Here is a 19,672-nt window from a genome sequence, read left to right as displayed (position 1 = left end):
AATCCAACCATCACCAAAAAAAATAAAGCTTCTCCTTTTTTCACTGTAGGGAGGATAAAAATTAAGTATTCGAAGAAAAAATTAACCTACCTCAAAGAAGCCCCACCATAAAAAATCCAGGGGTAGGTCTTTTCGCGCAAGGAATAAGAAAGCGATCTTAGGAGTGCCAACGAAGTGCTCATCCAAGCTACGATATCTACGAGCATGAGGGATCGCGAACTGTTGCCTTGATTGTGAGTTAAGTTTAAGAAGAGCGAAGAAACAGAGCACAAGCGATAGAGATATCATGAGCTTCAACAAGAACCAGAAGACATAGCGAACTGAGAAGGGAGGCCTTTTCTTCGTCATGACTACTTCGAAACCTACTCCTTGTACCAGTACGAACGTACAATGAATTCCAAACCAAAAACTGGACGATTCGGTGAAAAAAGAGAAGGAGAAACAAAGAAACTACTCTTTTCAGTGCCTTACATTGGAAGGATCGATGGAAGATTTCGAAGTAAGCATTTAAAAACTAAAAAGTGACACCGAATGTCCGAGCTTTTTCTTGTTTTCAGTTGCAGACTTGCAGTTGCGTCCTCTGCTTGAAATCTTCGAACTCTACCAGGCGATTTCGTAGCTTTTAGACTTCAGACTTTGAGAGAAAGTTGTTTAAAGGCGGTGAAGGCACCATGGCCATGGTGCATGGAACCTTTTCTGTTTTCGAACCCCTCCTTCACATTAGTCGTGACCGTTTGTGGTCTCCTTTAGACGATCCTGATCTTTCCACCCATGCAATTTCTTCTCGGAAATTCCATTGTACGATTACGTATTCTATCTACGATACCAATACGGCCGTATAAAACCGTTTTGCCCTTAAAAATATCGATACCAGGTCATCACGGCACAATATTGACTTATGTCTCTATCTTCCTTTTCAACTTAAAAAAAAAATGTCGATCAAACATTGCCTACGTATCAGCTATCAATTAATTAATCCTACATAAATAATGGGAAACAGTTTTCTATCTGGGAGTGTGGCGGCCTACGCCAGCATTTATATGTGTCTATATCTCTCCTCCTCAAAATTAGGGGATAGAAGAGTTTTTTAACATGGGAGAAGAGAGATAGACTCATGGGAGTGCTGGCATAGACCACGCTCCTAATAGGAGGTCCTGAACAGAGTTATTTTTCCCATAAATAATTTAGGGATGTTAAACAAGTCATAGTGGTTTTAGTGTTAGTTGGTTCCTTATTAGGCTTTTGGTTCTAGACCCGTTGGGTAGCCTTATTCAAATAGGGGCAAAAGCAAGCCTTTGGCTTGCATTGTTCTGGTGCGGCCTTACTAATAATTGGGGCAGAAGGAGTTTCTTCTTCGTTCATAGATTTGATTATTTTGTAAGACATTTTCTTCGATTGGTGAGTCACCCAAAAGCATCGAGAAAGGTCTTAGAATTTTGTTTTTGTATGAACAACAGTCCTAGAACCGTTCCATCCCATTTAATAATCGGACCCAAAACGAACTCTCAGAGCCATCCCCATTTAGTAATGGGATAGGTCAATTCTGGATTTTAGTGGGATGGTTTTGTGATAGTTCCCAATTTCATACAATTATTGTCGAACATAGTTCTAGAAAGTTTTAGGAAGTACCAAATCCTCAAACAATGTGAAAGGAAAAAAGAGGTTGAGAGTTGACACCGGTTGGGAGTTAGGATATCAAGGCATTTGGTGTGTCCAACCTACCGCACTTGGGGACATGGTTCAGTTTAAAACACATTACGAATCAGTTATTAAAAGAAAATTTTAAATTTTGGTTTTTTTTTTTTTTTTTTTTGGTAATAGGAGAATTTTATTGAAAAGGAAAACGGGATTGAGCCACGGTCTCCGGGGTACACAAGTTCTGGAGTCAAGGAGTGGAATTTGATCATGCTATCAATCCCGTAATCGACAGGCCCCTTCGAGCTAGAGAATTAGCAACACTGTTGAATTCTCTAGGAATTATAAAAAAAAAAAAAAAAAAAAAAACAACTCTCAAACATAGCAGCAATGTGCCAAATATCCTGTAGAATGGGGAGAACATCCAAAGGCGTAGTCCTCCTCTCGACTCTTTCTGAATAAATGTTGCATTGCAATTTACCTTTAAACTACCCTGTGGCAGTGGAGTTCACCTTGACGGCGTAGGAATGCCATCGGAAACTGGGGCCTGAATTGAAGAGGAGGATGAAGGAGACACTGTGGCTTGGATGAACTCAGCATTGGCTACCTAGGCTGCTCGGACTACATCAATGGGTGTCTAGACTTTCTTTTCAAAATTAAAATCATTCCTAGAAATTCAGATGTACCAGCATAGAAACGATTCGAGCCCAAGAATCTCCCTATTCTCCGATTTGGTTCCTTTTAGTGTCGCTTCCCAACTTTGCACCCAACAATAGATACATGGCTCCTCTGAAGCAACGCATGTGTAAGACAGCGGGCTCGCGAACCAGACTGCCCGAGCAAAGTTGCAATCCAAGAATAAATGGTTCGATTAAAAGAAAATTTTAAACTTTGGTTTTCATCTTTTTGTACTTGAAAAACTATAGGGTTTGGTAGCATGTTAAATAAATTGATATAGCCTAAAAATATCACTAGAGGCTAGGGTTTTTTTTATGATAAATTTTGAATCTTAATTAATAGAACGAGAAGTTAGGGAGGAGAGTAGGGATGCAAATGGATAGCCAAAAATCCGTGTCCAAATCCATTTAGGGGTTTCCAAATCCCAAATTTTGGTTTCCAAAAAATATTTGAATCAGTATGAAAGATAACAAGAATTGGATTCGAATTCGGATATTTCCATTTCGGATCCGAAATATCCTATTAATTTACAATTTGATTGTAAAATGTAATTAGTTTTTAATATTTTTTTTTATAAAAATGTATAAAATATTACTATATTACCCTTATTATAAATATTTTTTATAAGGATATTTTGGTAATTGTAGTTAGAAATCCGTAATCGATATAGGTTAGATTCGTTTGCTAGTCGGATAGTTTATCTGATCGGATCATATCCGAGGATATCCGATAAATTCCCAAATTCGAATATGATAATAGTTTTTAAAATTTCATCGGATATCAGATCAGATACGGATACGTCATTTGGTAAACGAATTCGAATAGTAGCAATCCGAGCTAAATTTGATCCGTTTATATCCCTAGAGGAGAGGAGTCCCAAATAACAAAATTATGTTAATTATAACCAAAGGAGGGTAAAGCATCAGCTATAAAATTGCCTTCCCGATATATATGCCGAAAAATAACTAGCTGAAAGTGAGCAAGAAGATTAAAGTAGTCAGAAACTACATGGAAAATCTGCCAAGGAGGATCGAGAAGACACCACTAAAGAAGAAATTGCAAGCTCAACCAAAGCCAATGTCTAAGGTAAAACGAATCGTTACCCCCTCCAGTTCATTGTCCACTCCAATTCTTCACAAAGGAGCGGAAATGACCACCCTACCCCCTGCTCGAACACACTGCCCAAGGTGGGTAGGGTGGTCATTTCCGCTCCTATATGAGGAAAAACAGGAAATTGGAGCAGACAGCAAATTGGAGGTGATAATTATTCAAGGTAAAAAGGTTCATATTATTGAATTCGTATTTCAAAGGGAGTTTAATTCCTAACGAGGGCTAACAACTCAAGCAATCTGCCTTCGTTTGGGTCGAAGAAGCCAGGTAGTAGAGACACTAATGGTAGCATCAATACTAGCATATTCCTAAATGAGGGATTTGAGGCGCAGCTTTATCTTCCAAATAACGCTTAGATCATAGAATTAAAATTTCAACCGATTCTGCTGGGTTTTTTTTAGGGAGTATGGAATTCATCCACTTGAAGTTTTAATACTCCAATTTAGCACACAAAAAAGCTCATACTTTCAAAATTGTCTAAACGCATGGAATTGTGAGAAAAAAAACCCCACTAAAAAAAAGTATCCACTGCGGGGCCTAAGGAGGATCATAATGTTCGTAATCTTATCCCTGTGTTTTTGCAGAGAGACTATTTCAAACTCAAATCCACGACCACTTGATCACAATGGAACAACCTTACCGTTGCACCAAGAACCCACTACTACATATGCTAGTAGTGGCAGGCAGGTTTTAAGATCAAACCCTTGTTTCACCCTTGATGCACATGAGAGAGTGTTGAGAGAATAGTCTTACATCAGTTACCCCTAAAGCCTTTCTTCATCTCATATACCGTGAGTTCCTCCATCCAATAGTTGGACCTTTTGGATTGAATATTTACATAATATCAAAGCAGTCCCAATCCGGCCTCGTCTCCGTCCCACTCAGGCATCGTGGGGATCTTTTTTTTCCTATAACAAAGTAATTTTGTAAAAAGAAAAACCTCTCCATGTAAAGGTTGCTATAATCGACATCTTAAAATCTTGTAAATGAGTTATGCTGACATCCTTTTCTGCAAGAAATTGTGACAAAAGGGATAACTGAACAAATTTAAAAAATTTCTGATCATCCATTAGAGCTTCTTGGTAAAAAAAAATTCTTGCACTAAAGATCGCCAGTCAATATGATAGGAAGCAAAATGATGATGGAGCTTTTCAATTTCATACACTGACCAGAACTTGCCATTGGTCCATGAAATCCAAGCCACCATGGTGTGGATCTGTGGAGATAAAATAATACAAGAGGCAAGGGTAATCCACAAAATGAGTAACTACATAACATTCTGTAAGTCACTAGATCCTAGTCCACAAAATGAATAACTCCATAGCATTCTATAAGCTTTAAAAAATTAGAGACCCAATTGTACAACTCTCACTATATTTCCAAAACATATCAAGTTGTAATGCTGCTTCAAACGTACAACCAACACGTTAAGATTGCAGTGACAGGGTCAAAGAATAGATGTTGGTGATGCCCCTTCCTAACTGGTGTTTCTCAGGAGATATGATACAATAATTCCCAAGGCAGCACCGGCAATAACCTGCAGACAAAAGCAACAAATCGCCTCAACAAATGGTGATCAACACACACATACAGACAGTAGAATATCCAAACACAAGTGTGAAAACCAATAAACCAATGTTTTAGCGTGTGATTGGAAGAGTACCGGGCTTCAGTTTCTGGAATCAGCTTTTGGATAGCGAAAACACAGAGCCAATAGGATGTGTTGGTTTGGAATAATCATTGCCCCAGTGCCTGATGCAATAATTTGGTGAGTGGGGGAGACGCGGACTTATGGGCTCATGGAACAAGAGGTGGGAAAGATTCCAAACCGACACTCCCCATATGGCCTGTTTTTGAAAAGCCAGCTAATGGAAACCCAGAAGCTGAATCCCCACAAGCTTACCCAATCATGCACTTAGTCATCCTTGGTAGACATATGATATGGCAGGTTAGCACTTTAATGTCCCTTTCTTTTTTCCTCTTTCTCTTTTTTGAGGGGTGGGGTTGGGGGGAAGATGGACTGGGGGAGCACTTGGGAGGCAGGCATGAGTTAGTCTAATGGTTAAGAAATCCAATGCCTTGGATTCCACAATATGATAATAATAATAATGGGAAGCTCATGTTTGAGTATCAACACAGCAGCCAAACAGCCTTGTATAGAAGAAAATAGTAGTAATCAATGGTCTTCATGTCATTTGATGCTTAATAGCAACGACCATTCACCATGTGTCCCTTCCTTGTATGGTAGTTCATGCACCATGAAGAAGGTATCCAGAAATCAGAGCAAATCATCCAGAAAGATGGTCAAAAAATTGGATCAAGTACCAAGCCATGTACAAAATGGACTACAGGAATAAACTCATGCAAGCTCCAGAAACGAAAAAAAAAAAGAGATCATAGCAAAGAATTTCCAGTAACTTGCAAGCAGAGTGCAGCATAGACTAGATAAGTCCAACTGACCTGAAGTGGAGTATGACCTAATGAATCACGAAGAGGTCTGACATTAGATAAAGGGTGCTCTGGTGGTAGCTCACACACAATTTGGTTCAGCAACTGCAATAAGCATTATATACAACGATCTTATCAAATGAGAGATTTCTACCCCAGAAAAAATTAAAGATAATAGAGTAAATGTTTCCACTCAAATAATAAAAAAAAAAGCGTCCAAATGCAAGGGAAACCTCCATATAACTTATATTAAATTTGTTAAGCGTGTGTGCTGGTATCTAACATCGACGCGAGGGATCAAACTCAGTAAACCCCAACAAAATAAGATTTGGGAATTTGGAGACCATGCAGCATTTTTTCATTGTTAAACATTTTAAAATGTTCTATATCACAAATAGTTTCATGTGTTGTCAAACTATCAAACAGAACAAAATTTTACTCTAGACAGCCAATTCAGTTTCTTTGAAAGAAAAGAGGGGCAATAAAACCCTATATTCACCATAAGTAGACAGCTCAGTTCTTAATTGGTGTTTGAGTTGATCTGTCAATGCTGATTACAAGGGCAACCATACACGAAGCTGCCAAGATCTCAAATTCTCCCCTCCAAGCATTTCTTTATTTTTTGAGTAGGCAAAACAAATGAATTAAGCACAAAAAAAGAAAGATTATGAACTCATGAAGCCAAGCTCCAAAACAAGGAAGCGTAGAACACCACCCCCACCCTCACCCCCCAAAAAATAGACTACCACGCAAACACCTACAAGCCAGCCGCTGCTCATCCTAACTATAAGGACACCACAAAACCCCGACAGCACCCACAACATCAAAACTGAACCCGCTTCCAGAGCAAACAAATAAAACCCCACTCCTACCAACCACCAGAGTGACCCCAACAAAATTACTACAGCCACTTCCCCATCCAAACAACCAACAAGCAGATTAACCCTAGAATGGTTTCAGTCCTCAAAGAGTGAAAATGAATCCAAAGTACCTTGGATGGTAATCAGCGGTTTGAACTTTGAAGTAGGAGAGAGAACCTGTTGCATCTAGATTCCATTATTAACAGATGGAATTTTGTAATTTTAGAAAACATTAAAATCACAAGGACACATCCATGTTTTGCTAAGTTGCAAGTTGCGATGAAGACAATCCTCACAAGTTCTTGTGACGATGTTTTGGTCACTTGTCAGACTCACTCCAGGGTAGCATACAAGCACATGAAGGATCTTACTACTCAAGGGTCTCGATGCCAGGATTCTATTTCGTTTTGGGCCCAGAAACTTTAATTTAGTTGCTGTAGTGGAACAAATCCTGTATAATGGTTGTATCCTCTATCCTCAGCTGTCCAAAACCTCACATTTACCTCCATTTTTGACAGACAACAATAAAGTTCGCTCCTGGGTGTATAGAAAGCAAAGCAGTACAATAAGGCCACGTTTGGTAACATTTCTATTCTGCAAAAGCGTTTTTGAGCTGGATCTGTTTTTTTCTTGCTTCTGTTCACAGGGAACACTTTTGCATGAGTGAAACGGTTTAGTACAAGGTATAGGAAGTGTTTCTGAATCATGAAATAAACAAAAACACATTTGGAAGGTACGACACTTCACCAACACCAATTTTTAATATTGAACAATACATTGAGTAGGATTTTTTTATTTCATTCTAAAATTACTGTTAGACAACAGGATTGGTCATGTGGCAAGTTCAAAATATCAAGTAATTACAAAAATGTCACTCTGGAGGTATGCTGCAATCATGACATTAAACATATAATATCCATCAACTCTGTCTTGTCAAACAGTTCCTTGGCTTGCTTCACACTGTTGCATCTAGATTACATATCAACCAAGAAGTGGTAGCAACAAGATCCATATGTATTCCTCTTTGAATTATATAACAATGGATGCTCTTACCTTTATGCAGACACTTAAAATCAGCACAACTCAATAGCCTATTTGCTAAGGTGATCAAATCTGTGTCAAGTTCTCTTGGACCATGAGATTGAGAAGGTTCTAAGATTCCAAGGGTTTCCCCATTTGAATGTAGCCACTGATCAATGCATTCCAAGAAGCAATGGCTCCTCCTTTCATTATGTAAAATATAGATGCTACAATGTCAGGGGCACCACATTTCATATACATGCCCACAAAACTTGCCTCTATAACTTACCATTAGAATAAACTCCTCTACCAATGGCATGCCCATGTGCTGATCCACCCTCCTCCAGTGCTCCTAACTGAGCAGCTGCCGGGTCTGGAGTATGCTCACTAGTCACCCTGCTAGTAATTAATCCTTGCTCCTGCATATCACAAAAAACTCAGAAAGCCTCATAAGCTCGGCAATCGGCAATCGGCAATCGGCAATCTGTGCATACCCAGTGATCATTCTTATATAAACAACAAGATCCCTCTCTGATATTTCCCCGAATACTGCCCTTGCATCCTTGATGCCTCCATATTTGGAGTACAACCCAATTAGTGAAGAACTAACAAACTAGTCCCTGCTTAACCCGTACTTGAAAACATACACATGGATCCCTATTGAACCTATTCCAACCTCTACAGTATGGAGCTCTGTACAGCTTTACAAACTAAGCGCAAGTGCTGAACTATTAAGACCAATGTTCTGCCGTTTCATATCCAAATAGAGTCTCAGAACTTCATCATAGTGATCGATTCTGAAATACTCAACAAGGATTGAATTACAGAGAGACAGGTAGCCAATAAGTCTATCAAAGACCCATCTGGATTCAGTCAAACAATTGAAAATAGCATAGCAGTTGAGAAGCTTGGATCCAAGGAAACTGTTTTCTCCAAGTTCGTGAGTTTCTACCCACCTACGGTTTCAATTGGGTAGAGTTTCTTAACGAAATCCCTTATGAGTATTCATTTAGGGTTTCAAACAGTATGAGCTTCAGAAGAGTCCTTGTTTTTCGTCACAGAGACAAAGAGAGAAAAGTGACATACTGGAGGATGGCCAACTCCTCCTGGGGAAGGTGCTCATCAATGGAGACTCTGGCTGTGAGGTCCAGTTCAGAAAGGGGGGTGTCTCAAGGGTTTGGGTTGGGTGGGAAATCGGGGTCTTGAGGGTTGGTTCTAAATAAAAAAGTAGATTTTTTTTGTGTGGAGGGGGGGGGGGGGTTTCTATGTTTCTGTTTTTTGTATTCCATATGCCCAGTTCACTTTGGGAGAATAGGAAAACAAATAGACTTACCAAATGCCTTTCTAGTGTGGTTTATTTCCCCAGAAAAACAAAACTGTAAAAGTATTCTTTTAGATCCTTACCAAACGCGGCCTAAGGCGTCTTTTGATAACAGTCCACGGAAGTGTTTCCGGTGTTCTTTTGTTTCATAGGAACACGAAAAAAATTGAACCACGTTTGGTAAGTCTGGTTCGTTTTTTGTTCTCTAGGAATGAACTGGGCATCTGGATCACTCAACGTTTGGTTGCAAGGGAAATCAAAGGGAAGGGAAGTGAAAATTTTCAAACCTAAAAAAGAAATTTTTGTAATCATTACCCCATGTGATATATAAACTACTTAAATTTTTACCATATTTAGTAATGATACATTTTACACGTAATTTTTATTTTTATTTTTAAACCGAAGGGAAAGGGAAATGGATGCAAAGTAAAGTGGAATTTAATAACCAAATATGGAATGATTTGGAGTTAGTGTTATAGTCATATGGAGTAACGATTACAAAAATTTCTATTTTAAGTTTGAAACTTTCACTTTCCTTCCCTTGAATTGCTCTTGCAACCAAACGAAGCCTAAAAGAAAAGAAACAGAGAAGCAACAAAAAAAAAGTTGCTTTTTTGTTCCGGGAACACATTCGAGAGAAACAAAATAACCAAATCGAACCCAATAGAAACCACAAGCCTTATCATCGTCCTGATAGCGAGAAGAGAGAGACATTGTAGTCTTCCCTGAGTTCGATGGCAGAGAACAACCTGAAACCATATCGCCGCTGCCTTCTCATCTCTCTCCCAAACCAACGGTGTCACTGGTTTCTCTAACTGAAGCAACGTAACTTCGATGTGTGCTGCCATTTCTCCCATCAACTCCATCTCTACATCAATTTCTTAGTCACTGAGGAAAGCCGGTAAGACCCTTTCTATGAATGATATCCTCACTGCTACAAACATCGTTTTTTTCCTCATTCACTAAAGAACTTATTGTTCCCGGCAACTTTTACTCATTCTGCTTCCACACCCTGGAGAGAGAAGGTCACGACTGCAGAAGTTGAAAGAGTTTTCCTTCTCAAGGAGAACTCCTTGCACCCATGACATGCTGCCTAGTTTTATTCTGTACGGTTTCAACCCCCAACAGTATAAATCCCTGTCTAGGCTTCAACAAACAGATCGTTTTCTCGTAAGAAATCAATAATACTAAATACCCTGTAAATTATTCCTCTTTGCATCGGTATCCACCGCGAGTCACTTAAACCTTCACCCGTTGAACCCAATTGCAGAAGAAAAACCTGTTTCTACACAAAACCGTAGTGACTTCCATGAAAATTTTATTGAAATAAATACACCTAGAGTTGTTCAAATCTTGTAGAAGGAACCAAATATTGCCTTTTGTTAGCATTATTAGGAGTTCTTTTTTCTTTAGTTCAAGCTCGATCTTCTTTCTTTACTTATTTGTATAATCCAGCTTGAGGGGGAGTGTTGAGAAGTACTGTTTACATGACACTGTTCACATAAACAGTGATTTGGTTGATATGTGTATCTTCTATTTTCCTAGTCCTAGTTGGAGTCCTAGTTTCTAATTATGTCAAGTCCTAATTCTACTGTGAGTTGTTAGTCTTAGTTTCAGTTTGAGTTGTTAGTTCTAGTTCTTTTCCTATTGTAACTTGGAATCCTATCATGATTAGGAATTCCTAATCTGATTAGGAGTTCCCCTTTCTATTTGTAATTTCCCCTCTATTATAAATAGAAGGGCTTTCCTATCAATAAAGACAACAAGTTATTATTCTCTCATTCTCTCTTTTTTCTCTTCTCTCAAGTTACTGGTTACAGGTCCTAGGTTTTCTACATGGTATCAAAGCTATAACCAGTTGCCGTTTTGAGAGTCGTCTTGGGTTTCCGGTTGAAGAAGGAAACCCTAGTTCAAAGAAGGAAAACTAGGGTTTCGTATGCGTTTTAATGAAGGTTTTTTATGAAAAATTATACTTGTGATTGTGAAAACGTTGTTCTGCTGATTTGATGATCGAAGATTTATATGGTTTTTTATCTATTACTGCTTCAATATTTGGGTATCGGTTTGCTGCTACTGCTGAAGATCATATTTGAACTAGGTTTTCTCGTTTCTATCGGAGGCTACACGAACAATGTCAAATTGAACAGAGATGTTGATGTTGAATCTGCAGCTAAGGGTTTCTCCACCTCGATTCCCCCTTTGATTAGTGCCTATCTTTCCTTGATTTCCACTGTGGGTTCTGGTTTCTGAAAGGAAGAAGACTTGACGTTAGTTCTGGTTTTCTTTCTTGTTTCTGATTACAAGAAAGTATTAGCTGTTGGTTTGCTACATGCGCCTCTGATTTGCACTTGTTATACTACCATGATTTGCTGATCGATTGAACTGCTTTGCTGTCTCGCCTTCATTCTCCATCAAGTATTTGCTTGTTCATCAATATCTCGGCTGTGCTAGCTGATCGATGCTGCGTTGTCTCAACTGGTATCGATTGTTGCTACTATCTCTGCTGCCGATTGTTGATTGTTGTCCGCTATAAGAAGAGAGCCTACTCCCGCAAGAGTCGTGGTTTCAGTCTTGTTGGTAACGCTGCCTCTGTTTTGTGAGGAAGTAGACTTCCTCTTCATCGTGACTTCCCTCTTTTGCTAGTCATGGTATTTATCTTTAAACTGTTTTTAATATTGTTTCTCCAAACTACCCTTCCACTTAAAGTCCATCGACGGTATCTCCTTTAGTCATATCTTTATCTACTTTATGTGTTTCCGTAAATACCCCTTCCTTTGTGGCTAAGTCTCCTTTGTCATTATTTTATAATTCATTCCAGATTTACCCTTTTGCCTTAGCTTGTGCTAAAATTGGATTTCACCTTAATTACGATTGTAACATTTTTTTGCCTTAGCTTGTGCCATTCCCCTATTTATTTACCCAAGAGCCTCTTGAAAATTTTGATTATTTACCAAATTGCCACTCTCCATAACCATCATTTTAATTATTGCAATCCATTGCTTTTTGATTACCAAAAAATCCTTGCAAAATTCTGGTTATTTACGGCACTGCCATTACCTGTTTAATACATTCTCCTATTTGACTACCCAATTGACCCTTGAAAATTCTGGTTTATTACCAGTTTACCCCTTGGCTTGGATTGTATTTAAAAGTGGATTCCCACCAAATTACAGTCATGCCATCCTTTTTTTTTCCAACACCGTTCCCTTTCAATAATTCTAATTCCCTTCATATCCCAAAACATACCTTTGGCATTTACCCATAACACCTTTGGAAACTTCTGGTAAATTACAATTTTGTCATTCCTTCCTTTTTAATTACCCATAGCACTTTTAGAAAATTCTGGAATATTATGTTTTTGCCCTATCTTTTACATTATCTCTGTTATGTCCACGTGTACTACACGTGAGGGGGGGATTATGTACAGTACACCTGCAGACATTGTACAAGCAGAACTTGCAGGAACACTTGGTGCAAAGCATAGACGATCAGAGTTTTCACCATTGCCAATGGGTACCTACTTTGTTATTGGGTTGAGTCTGCCGTAAGGGGGAGATTGAAGTATTGAAATATTGAAGATATTTGGTTGTTGCCTATTTGAGGACTTTCGATTGGGTTGATACAGTTTTTTCCCATTGCGATTCGGTTTGTTTTCGCTACTTGCTGCTCTAGTTATTTCACTTCAAGATTCTAAGTCACTATGACAATCTGAGATTCATCACCGGATAGCTATTGAAGATCGTTGAAAGCTGCCTTTTTTAGAAGACATTCCAGTCCCGGTTTGCTGATCATGTCTGTCCAAGTTTTGAAGATCTATTTTTTCAAGTTCTTGAAGGTTTATTTGGGAGCTGCATTCATATGTCAAGCTGGATTCTACTACAACTTCGTTTTTTTCATTTTGTTCAAGTTGGGCATTAGTACCTCGTATGCGCCAACTTGAGGGGGAGTGTTAGCATTATTAGGAGTTCTTTTTTCTTTAGTTCAAGCTCAATCTTCTTTCTTTACTTATTTGTATAATCCAGCTTGAGGGGGAGTGTTGAGAAGTACTGTTCACATGACAGTGTTCACGTGAACAGTGATTTGGTTGATATGTGTATCTTCTATTTTCCTAGTCCTAGTTGGAGTCCTAGTTTTTAATTATGTCAAGTCCTAATTCTACTGTGAGTTATTAGTCTTAGTTTCAGTTTGAGTTGTTAGTTCTAGTTCTTTTCCTATTGTAACTTGGAATCCTATCATGATTAGGAATTCCTAATCTGATTAGGAGTTCCCCTTTCTATTTGTAATTTCCCCTCTATTATAAATAGAGGGGCTTTCCTATCAATAAAGACAACAAGTTATTATTCTCTCATTCTCTCTTTTTTCTCTTCTCTCAAGTTACTGGTTACAGGTCCTAGGTTTTCTACACCTTTTCGTTTTTCAGTGGGTTGAAGGATCAATGGTTCCGACATAGTGTTAAAACTTAGTCAACAATCACTCGAATTCTGTGTCATTTGGGTCTACAAAGGAAGTTGGCATCTCTTTTTTTTGGAGCAAGTTGGTTCAAAGGCAGATGACCTGGGCATAGTGATTTGGATAGAGCTCTAGTCGTGTTTGAGAGAATGTTGGCGTTGGGTGTGGAAAGCAATAAGAATGCAAAGGGAAAATTCTAGCTGCTTTTTGCTGGTCTAGGGACATGAGGAGGGCCCGATATGTGTTTGCTAATTTTGTTGAGAGAGAGGGTTAACCCCAAATGCCATCAGGTACACCATAACGATAAATGGGAACTGTTGGGTGAATTGCTAGCGAGAAGCCTGCCATCTATCTAATGAAATGAAAAAAGGGGGATTAAACCCGATATAATAACTCACACAATTTTGCTTAATGATTATTTAAAGGTAAATTTAAGACAAATGGTATTATTTAATGGCATTTTTGTAATTATTGAATCCTTAAAACTTGCCACTTGGGAAATATTGTTGGTATAATAGTACTTTTATACCTAGTGGTCCCGGGTTCAAGTCGAGAAACAGCCTCTCCGCGAAGCGGGGGTAAGGCTACGTACATTATGACCCTCCCCAGACCCTGCCGTGGCAGGAGCCTCGTGCATTGGGTACACCTTTTTTATAATAGTAATTTTATAATGCAATGCAACAATGCTACTTCGATCCCAAATGTACCATTACAATATTGAAATTGGGCATTGTGTAAGTGCCGTAAGTGCTTTTGTTAAAGTGTCGTCCAAACATGCTGATTCAAAAACACTTCTAATGCCCTATAACCAAACTACTTCTACTCCCACAAAAGTGCTCCCCAAGAACAGAAACAAAAAAAAACGCTTTCAACTTAGAAACACTCCCGAGAAGCAGAAATGTTGTCCAACACGGCCTAAGTATGCCATTGATATCCTGTAGGCATATATATGCATTTAGTTACAACTATACCCATTTATCAAGATCAACTTAACCTCATACCAAAACAAGGATCAGACAACTTCCAAATAGCAATGGCAAGAAGAACTAAATACATCTCTTACTTCCCTAGGCATAGTACACCTAGTATGACCATATATCCTGTTATTCAGAAATCAATAAAGGTGTTTTTACTCAGCTGTTTCTTGCAAGTGGTCAATCAGTCTGCTGATTGAACCCCTCTACTCTTAAAATGCTCAGATGTACGCACTTTATTTGGAAAAAGGATCCACCATGGTGGGACCAATGTTCCCCCTCCAAGCTAACCCCTCTAACTGTGGTCTCTTCCAGTGTGGTTAGTCAATCAATACATTCTTCAATTTCCTCCTCATTCAACACAACAACAGCATAGCCTTATCCCAACTAAATGGGGTCGGCGACATGGATTCCTTGCTTTCCAATCAGCTCTATTCGAAGTCATACAGGATACGAGACCTAAGCTATGCATGTCTTTCCTCACCACTTCCCTAAAGTTAATTTAGGCTTGCCCCTGGCTCTTTTAGTTCCTTCGATCTAAATCAAATCACTCCTCCGAATCGGAACATTCAAAGGCCTCCAATGAACATGGCCATGCCATCTCAAGCGACTCTCTCGTAGCTTATCATGTATTGGAGCTACACTCAACTCAGCTCTAATATGGTCATTCCTTACTTTATCCTTCTTAGTTTTGCCACACATCCATCTTAACATCCTCATCTTCGTTACACTTAATTTATCTATATGACGCTTCTTAACTATCCAACACTCCATACATCATAGCCGGTCTTATGGCAGTCCTATAAAATTTCCCTTTAAGCTTTAAAGGAATACGCCAATCACAGAAAACTCTGGATGCACCTCTCCACTTCATCCATCCTATTTTAATTCTCTGGGCAACATCATCCTCTATATCGCCTTCTTTATTTACGATAGGGCCCAGATATCTAAAATACTCACTTTAAGGAATCTCCCTCTCATCAATATTTGACCACTTCGTCAACCGTCCTAGTGTGGCTAAAGTTATACACCATGTACTCCGTCTATGTTCTACTTATCTTAAGACCTTTTGATTCCAAGGTTGCTCTCCATAGTTCCAACTTCCAACTTGGTGCTATCCCTGCTTTTGTCTCATCAACCAACACAGTATCATCAGCAAAAAGCATACTCCAAGGGACCTCGTCTTGTATGTCTCGGGTCAAATCATCCATGATAAGTAAGGGCTTAAGGTTGATCCTTGATGAAGCCCTATTGTAATTGGCAACTCACTACCTTGACCCCCCCCCACAGTTCTTATGCCAGTCACCACACCATTATATACAGCCTTAATTATGTGCACATATTTACATGACACCCTTCTCTTCTCTAGTATATATATATGCCAGATTAACTCTATAGGGACTTTGTCGTAGGCTTTTTCTATGTCAATAAAGACCATATGTATATCCTTCTTGCCCTCTCTGTATCTTTCCATGAGTCTCCTAGTAAAAAAATAGCTTTCATCATTGATCTCCCCGACATAAAAGCCAAATTGGTTCTCTGAAATAGTAGTTTCTTTCCTCAGGTGGGATTCAATAACCCTCTCCCAAAACTTCATCATATGACTCATTAGTTTTATGCCTCAATAGTTATTGCAGCTCTAAATATCACCTTAATTTTTAAATCGGGATCACAATGCTTCTCCATTCATTTGGCATTTTCTTTGTGTCTATAATCTTGTTAAACAGCTTGGTTAGCCAAAATAAACCACAGATTCCTAAGCTCTTCCACACTTTTATTGGAACTCTTTCTGGGCCTGTTGCCTTGCCTACTTTCATCTTTCTTAAAGTAGGCTCCAAACCATCCTACCATCCAAGATGTCAAAGAATTGGTTGGTGAGTTGCCGCTTTCCTATACTCATTTTTTCAATATTTTGTCTCTATTACAAATGACATTTCTATATTCATGAAAAGAAATCATGCTTTATGAATCAAGGAAAAGTTCCTAATGTACTATTCACATTTCTTTCTTTCTTTCTTTTTTTGGGGGGGGGGGGGGGAGGGAAGTAAATTTTTGAATTTCAGTTCTTAAATCAAATGTATGCATTGAATTTGCAGAAAAACTATATTGACAAGATCTATGGAGGAGCCCATGCATTAACTGGATGATGCTTACAATCTCAACCAGAAATCAGTAGGTTTATTCTACCCACATCACCCACAAAAAAAAAAAAAGTTGGATACCCACATCACAAAATGAAGGATACATTAAAGCAACATAAATTTGTATGGGGGAACAGAAAGAACCTCATAAGATCTAACAATAAACAAGAACATATAAAAAAATTAACAACGAATTTAACAATCAAAATAGTTAGGAGAAACCACTATGTATAATCAAGAACATGATAATAAATAGTTCTCCACAACGACATAATCATCAGAAGTTTATAAAAGTAGAACCAGTAAATTTATTTTTATTTATATATATATATATATATATATTTTTTTTTTTTTTTTTTTTTTTTTTTTTTTTTTTTTTTTTTTTTTTTTTTTTGGGGGAGGTTGGAGGGAGAGGGAAGGACCATCATCACAGTATTTAAAGAACATTTGGTTACAAAGAGGGTTCTTACTTCAGCTTGCCGGCCAGCATGAAGTCTAACTCCAGTTGCATCATACATTACCTGTGCAAATTCCAAATGATTATGCCTACCAAGAGGGCACAAATTAATGCAAAGATGCTTTGATACAGCTCCAATCAACAAAGCAACTAACGAGAGAACTAAAACATGGATATAATAAGACAATAAATATAGTACTTGAGTCTTGAAACCTAGAACAACTGTAGAATATACTGCTTGGCAGCATTAGTCAAATGACTTGACAAGGAAAGGCCTCATTAACAGCATTAAGGCAAAAAACATTTGATGTAATATGTATATTAGGAGGAGGTCCTGGTCAACTACCCATAATTAATTTTTCTTTAGGGGCATGGATCTTGGGACTTGGGAGTTGAGACAGCATTTACTGTTTCTGCTAAATCTCAGTTCACCGTCCATAGTAATTATGGGGTTTACCATTCGTAGTAAAGCATATGAATCTCAAATTTATTATTTTTTAGTATAATAGTTATTCTTCTATTCAGTTAGGTTCATTATCCTATTTTAGTGGTTTGGGTTAAAGTTAAATTTATATGGATGGTTTGGATGCATTTTCAGTAAAATTTCCCAATGCAACCAGTGTAAGTCTGAAACAGAGAAAGCAAAGAATAGAATTGATGAATGGAATTGATTTTATTTTTCTGATTGACACAACCTTAGTTGTAGCCAGCTAATTTGAGAGCATACTTTGGAGCCATGGAATAAGTTTGCTCCATTTCCTGGATTCTTTTTATAATGCTGTGCTTGTGTAATTGCTGTATCTCAAAAGGTCAATAAAGCTTGAAACTTAGCTTTATCACTTTATTTTAGCAGTCAATCACCAATAAATGTTAATCTGTAGTCGACAACTCACCTGAAAAATGCCTACTTTTTGCTCAGCTACCTTGATTGCACTGGTTTAAACGCTGAGAAATGGGTATGCTTACAATTTCAAGCTCCATATGGAAACTTAAAGGGTAAAGAATTCTAGTTACTCTAATGATTCTGAATGCACTTTTTTGAGGAGATCAGCAATCATAAACAAATGCACGCACACCATGGAAAAGAATGAAGACCTGGTAAGTAAGTACGTACAACAGATGCCATAACCACAGCGAGTGCAAATGCTGATCCTCCAGCACCCTCCTGAAAACCTATAGCTGCCGCAAGTGCTGTCACAGTTGCTGAATGTGATGATGGCATTCCCCCTGACCCAAGCATCCTTCTAGTATCCCATCGTTTCTCCTTGAACCTGCACATATAGGAGAAATGTATTGACAGTTTTAGCTCGGATGAACAATATTTCAAGCAGATTTGTCTTTAATATTTTAAAGGACAGTCTATATGGTCATGAAATCATGCAAAACCAAAACAAAACAGGATCGCTTTCTACAGTTGCAGATTTTGCGACTCTAATAATCTACTTAAATGAAGAAAATAAGACTAAAAGATCAAAGTAGCATAACATTAGGCCAACAAACCGTGTATAATGATCACCAAGCATTATATGCTAATCTACCCAACCGTTCATAAAATTACCAGTATACATGCTATTCATGCTCCGTTTCACCCCCTTCCTCCCAATATACTCTTATAAGTTCCATTCCCATGTCTAGAAAGACTGGTTAGTTGCAGAAATGTTATAAAAGAATGAGCATTGGTTTTCACATTACCCATAAACAATCTTCCAAAGTATATGTAGGACATCACTGGTACCCATGAACATAAAATTATAACCTCAAACTAGTTTATATATTCAAATTGGTCCGGGGATAAATGAGAGTTAAATATTCACAACCGATACTTAAATTCCCCTCAAAAACCGGATTGTGAAAATTGTAACCTCAAACTAGTTTACATCACCAAATTGGCCCGGGGGAGAGGGGAAATGAGAGTAGAATATTCAAATCCGATACTTAAAATCCCTTCAAAAGCCAAATTCATCCACCAGACACAAAATATTTAACAATGTGAGATGCAACAAGTAAAACAGAGGAATTCTCCTATCACAGGCACATTGAGGAAAACAGCCACGCGAGACAAAACAGTAACGAAATCTACATAATTTCATTTGTAGAAAAGAAGAAGAAGACAATAAACATAAGATTAAAAGTTGTGGGAGAAAGTACTAACCAAGTGGTGAAGAGCTTGAGAAATTGAGCGAGAGCGAAGGCGAGGAACGCAGAGAGGAGAGGGAGGTTAGTGGGGAGAAAATTAGGCAAAGACGTCGACTGGGAGTTGGAGGATGCATCGGTGGCAGTGATCACTTCGTCCATCACCGATCTATCAATCAATTAATCAATCTATCTATCTATCGATAGATCCCACAACTTTTGTCTTCCAAAGAAAAGTCAATAGGAAGAAGTATCCTAGCGAGCTCGGGGAGAAGATAGGTGTTTGGTCTAACTCTCTCTCTTTCTCTTACTCGCTGCGCTCTACTTCCTCCGCTGCTTCTGTCGTCTCCTCCCCTCGGGTCTCTGCAACTTTGAACTCCTTCGGGCTTCGAGTGGGAAGAAACAGAAACCCCAACGTCGGACCTCCACTCTCCCGATCCCAGCCG

General features: G+C 38.5%; 2 protein-coding genes and 1 long non-coding RNA gene across 5 annotated transcripts in view; 1 reads left to right on the top strand and 2 right to left on the bottom strand.

The window, feature by feature from the left end:
- LOC122639872 (glycosyltransferase BC10-like) overlaps positions 1-513 on the bottom strand; it is an 8,352-nt gene extending 7,839 nt beyond the window's left edge. For 2 of the 3 annotated variants that reach the window (XM_043832879.1, XM_043832881.1), the window contains exons 1-2: positions 472-513; positions 91-368 (exon numbers count right to left, since the gene is read on the bottom strand). In XM_043832879.1, the coding sequence (XP_043688814.1) occupies positions 91-348 (258 nt within the window). In that variant the 5' untranslated portion in view covers positions 349-368; positions 472-513. The remainder of the gene's footprint in view (positions 1-90; positions 369-471) is intronic. The other variant, XM_043832880.1, reaches the window with a different exon arrangement.
- LOC122639875 overlaps positions 1-18,256 on the top strand; it is a 26,976-nt gene extending 8,720 nt beyond the window's left edge. Inside the window, exon 3 of the long non-coding RNA XR_006329588.1 lies at positions 18,104-18,256. This is a non-coding gene — a long non-coding RNA (uncharacterized LOC122639875). The remainder of the gene's footprint in view (positions 1-18,103) is intronic.
- On the bottom strand, positions 4,545-19,672 carry LOC122639874 (uncharacterized membrane protein YuiD-like). The gene is made up of 5 exons (XM_043832885.1): positions 19,246-19,672; positions 18,208-18,364; positions 17,107-17,157; positions 5,884-5,976; positions 4,545-4,960 (listed from the first exon to the last, which is right to left on the bottom strand). Exons 1-5 carry the CDS (start codon positions 19,386-19,388, stop codon positions 4,901-4,903), a joined length of 504 nt encoding a protein of 167 aa, XP_043688820.1. The 5' UTR covers positions 19,389-19,672; the 3' UTR covers positions 4,545-4,900.

Source organism: Telopea speciosissima, chromosome 9 (assembly GCF_018873765.1).
Source record: "Telopea speciosissima isolate NSW1024214 ecotype Mountain lineage chromosome 9, Tspe_v1, whole genome shotgun sequence".
NCBI classification, from domain to species: domain Eukaryota; kingdom Viridiplantae; phylum Streptophyta; class Magnoliopsida; order Proteales; family Proteaceae; genus Telopea; species Telopea speciosissima.
The sequence above is the reverse complement of the archived record's forward strand: the minus strand, read 5'-3'. Positions and strand labels throughout refer to the sequence as shown.

Bases quoted from the DNA above. Each gene is read 5' to 3' on its own strand.
- LOC122639874 (XM_043832885.1), bottom strand. From the start codon at position 19,388: ATGGACGAAGTGATCACTGCCACCGATGCATCCTCCAACTCCCAGTCG. The intron at 18,365-19,245 runs GTTAGTACTTTC...CTATATGTGCAG, and splicing joins CTCAAGCTCTTCACCACTTG to GTTCAAGGAGAAACGATGGG. The intron at 17,158-18,207 runs GTACGTACTTAC...GAATTTGCACAG, and splicing joins CTGTGGTTATGGCATCTGTT to GTAATGTATGATGCAACTGG.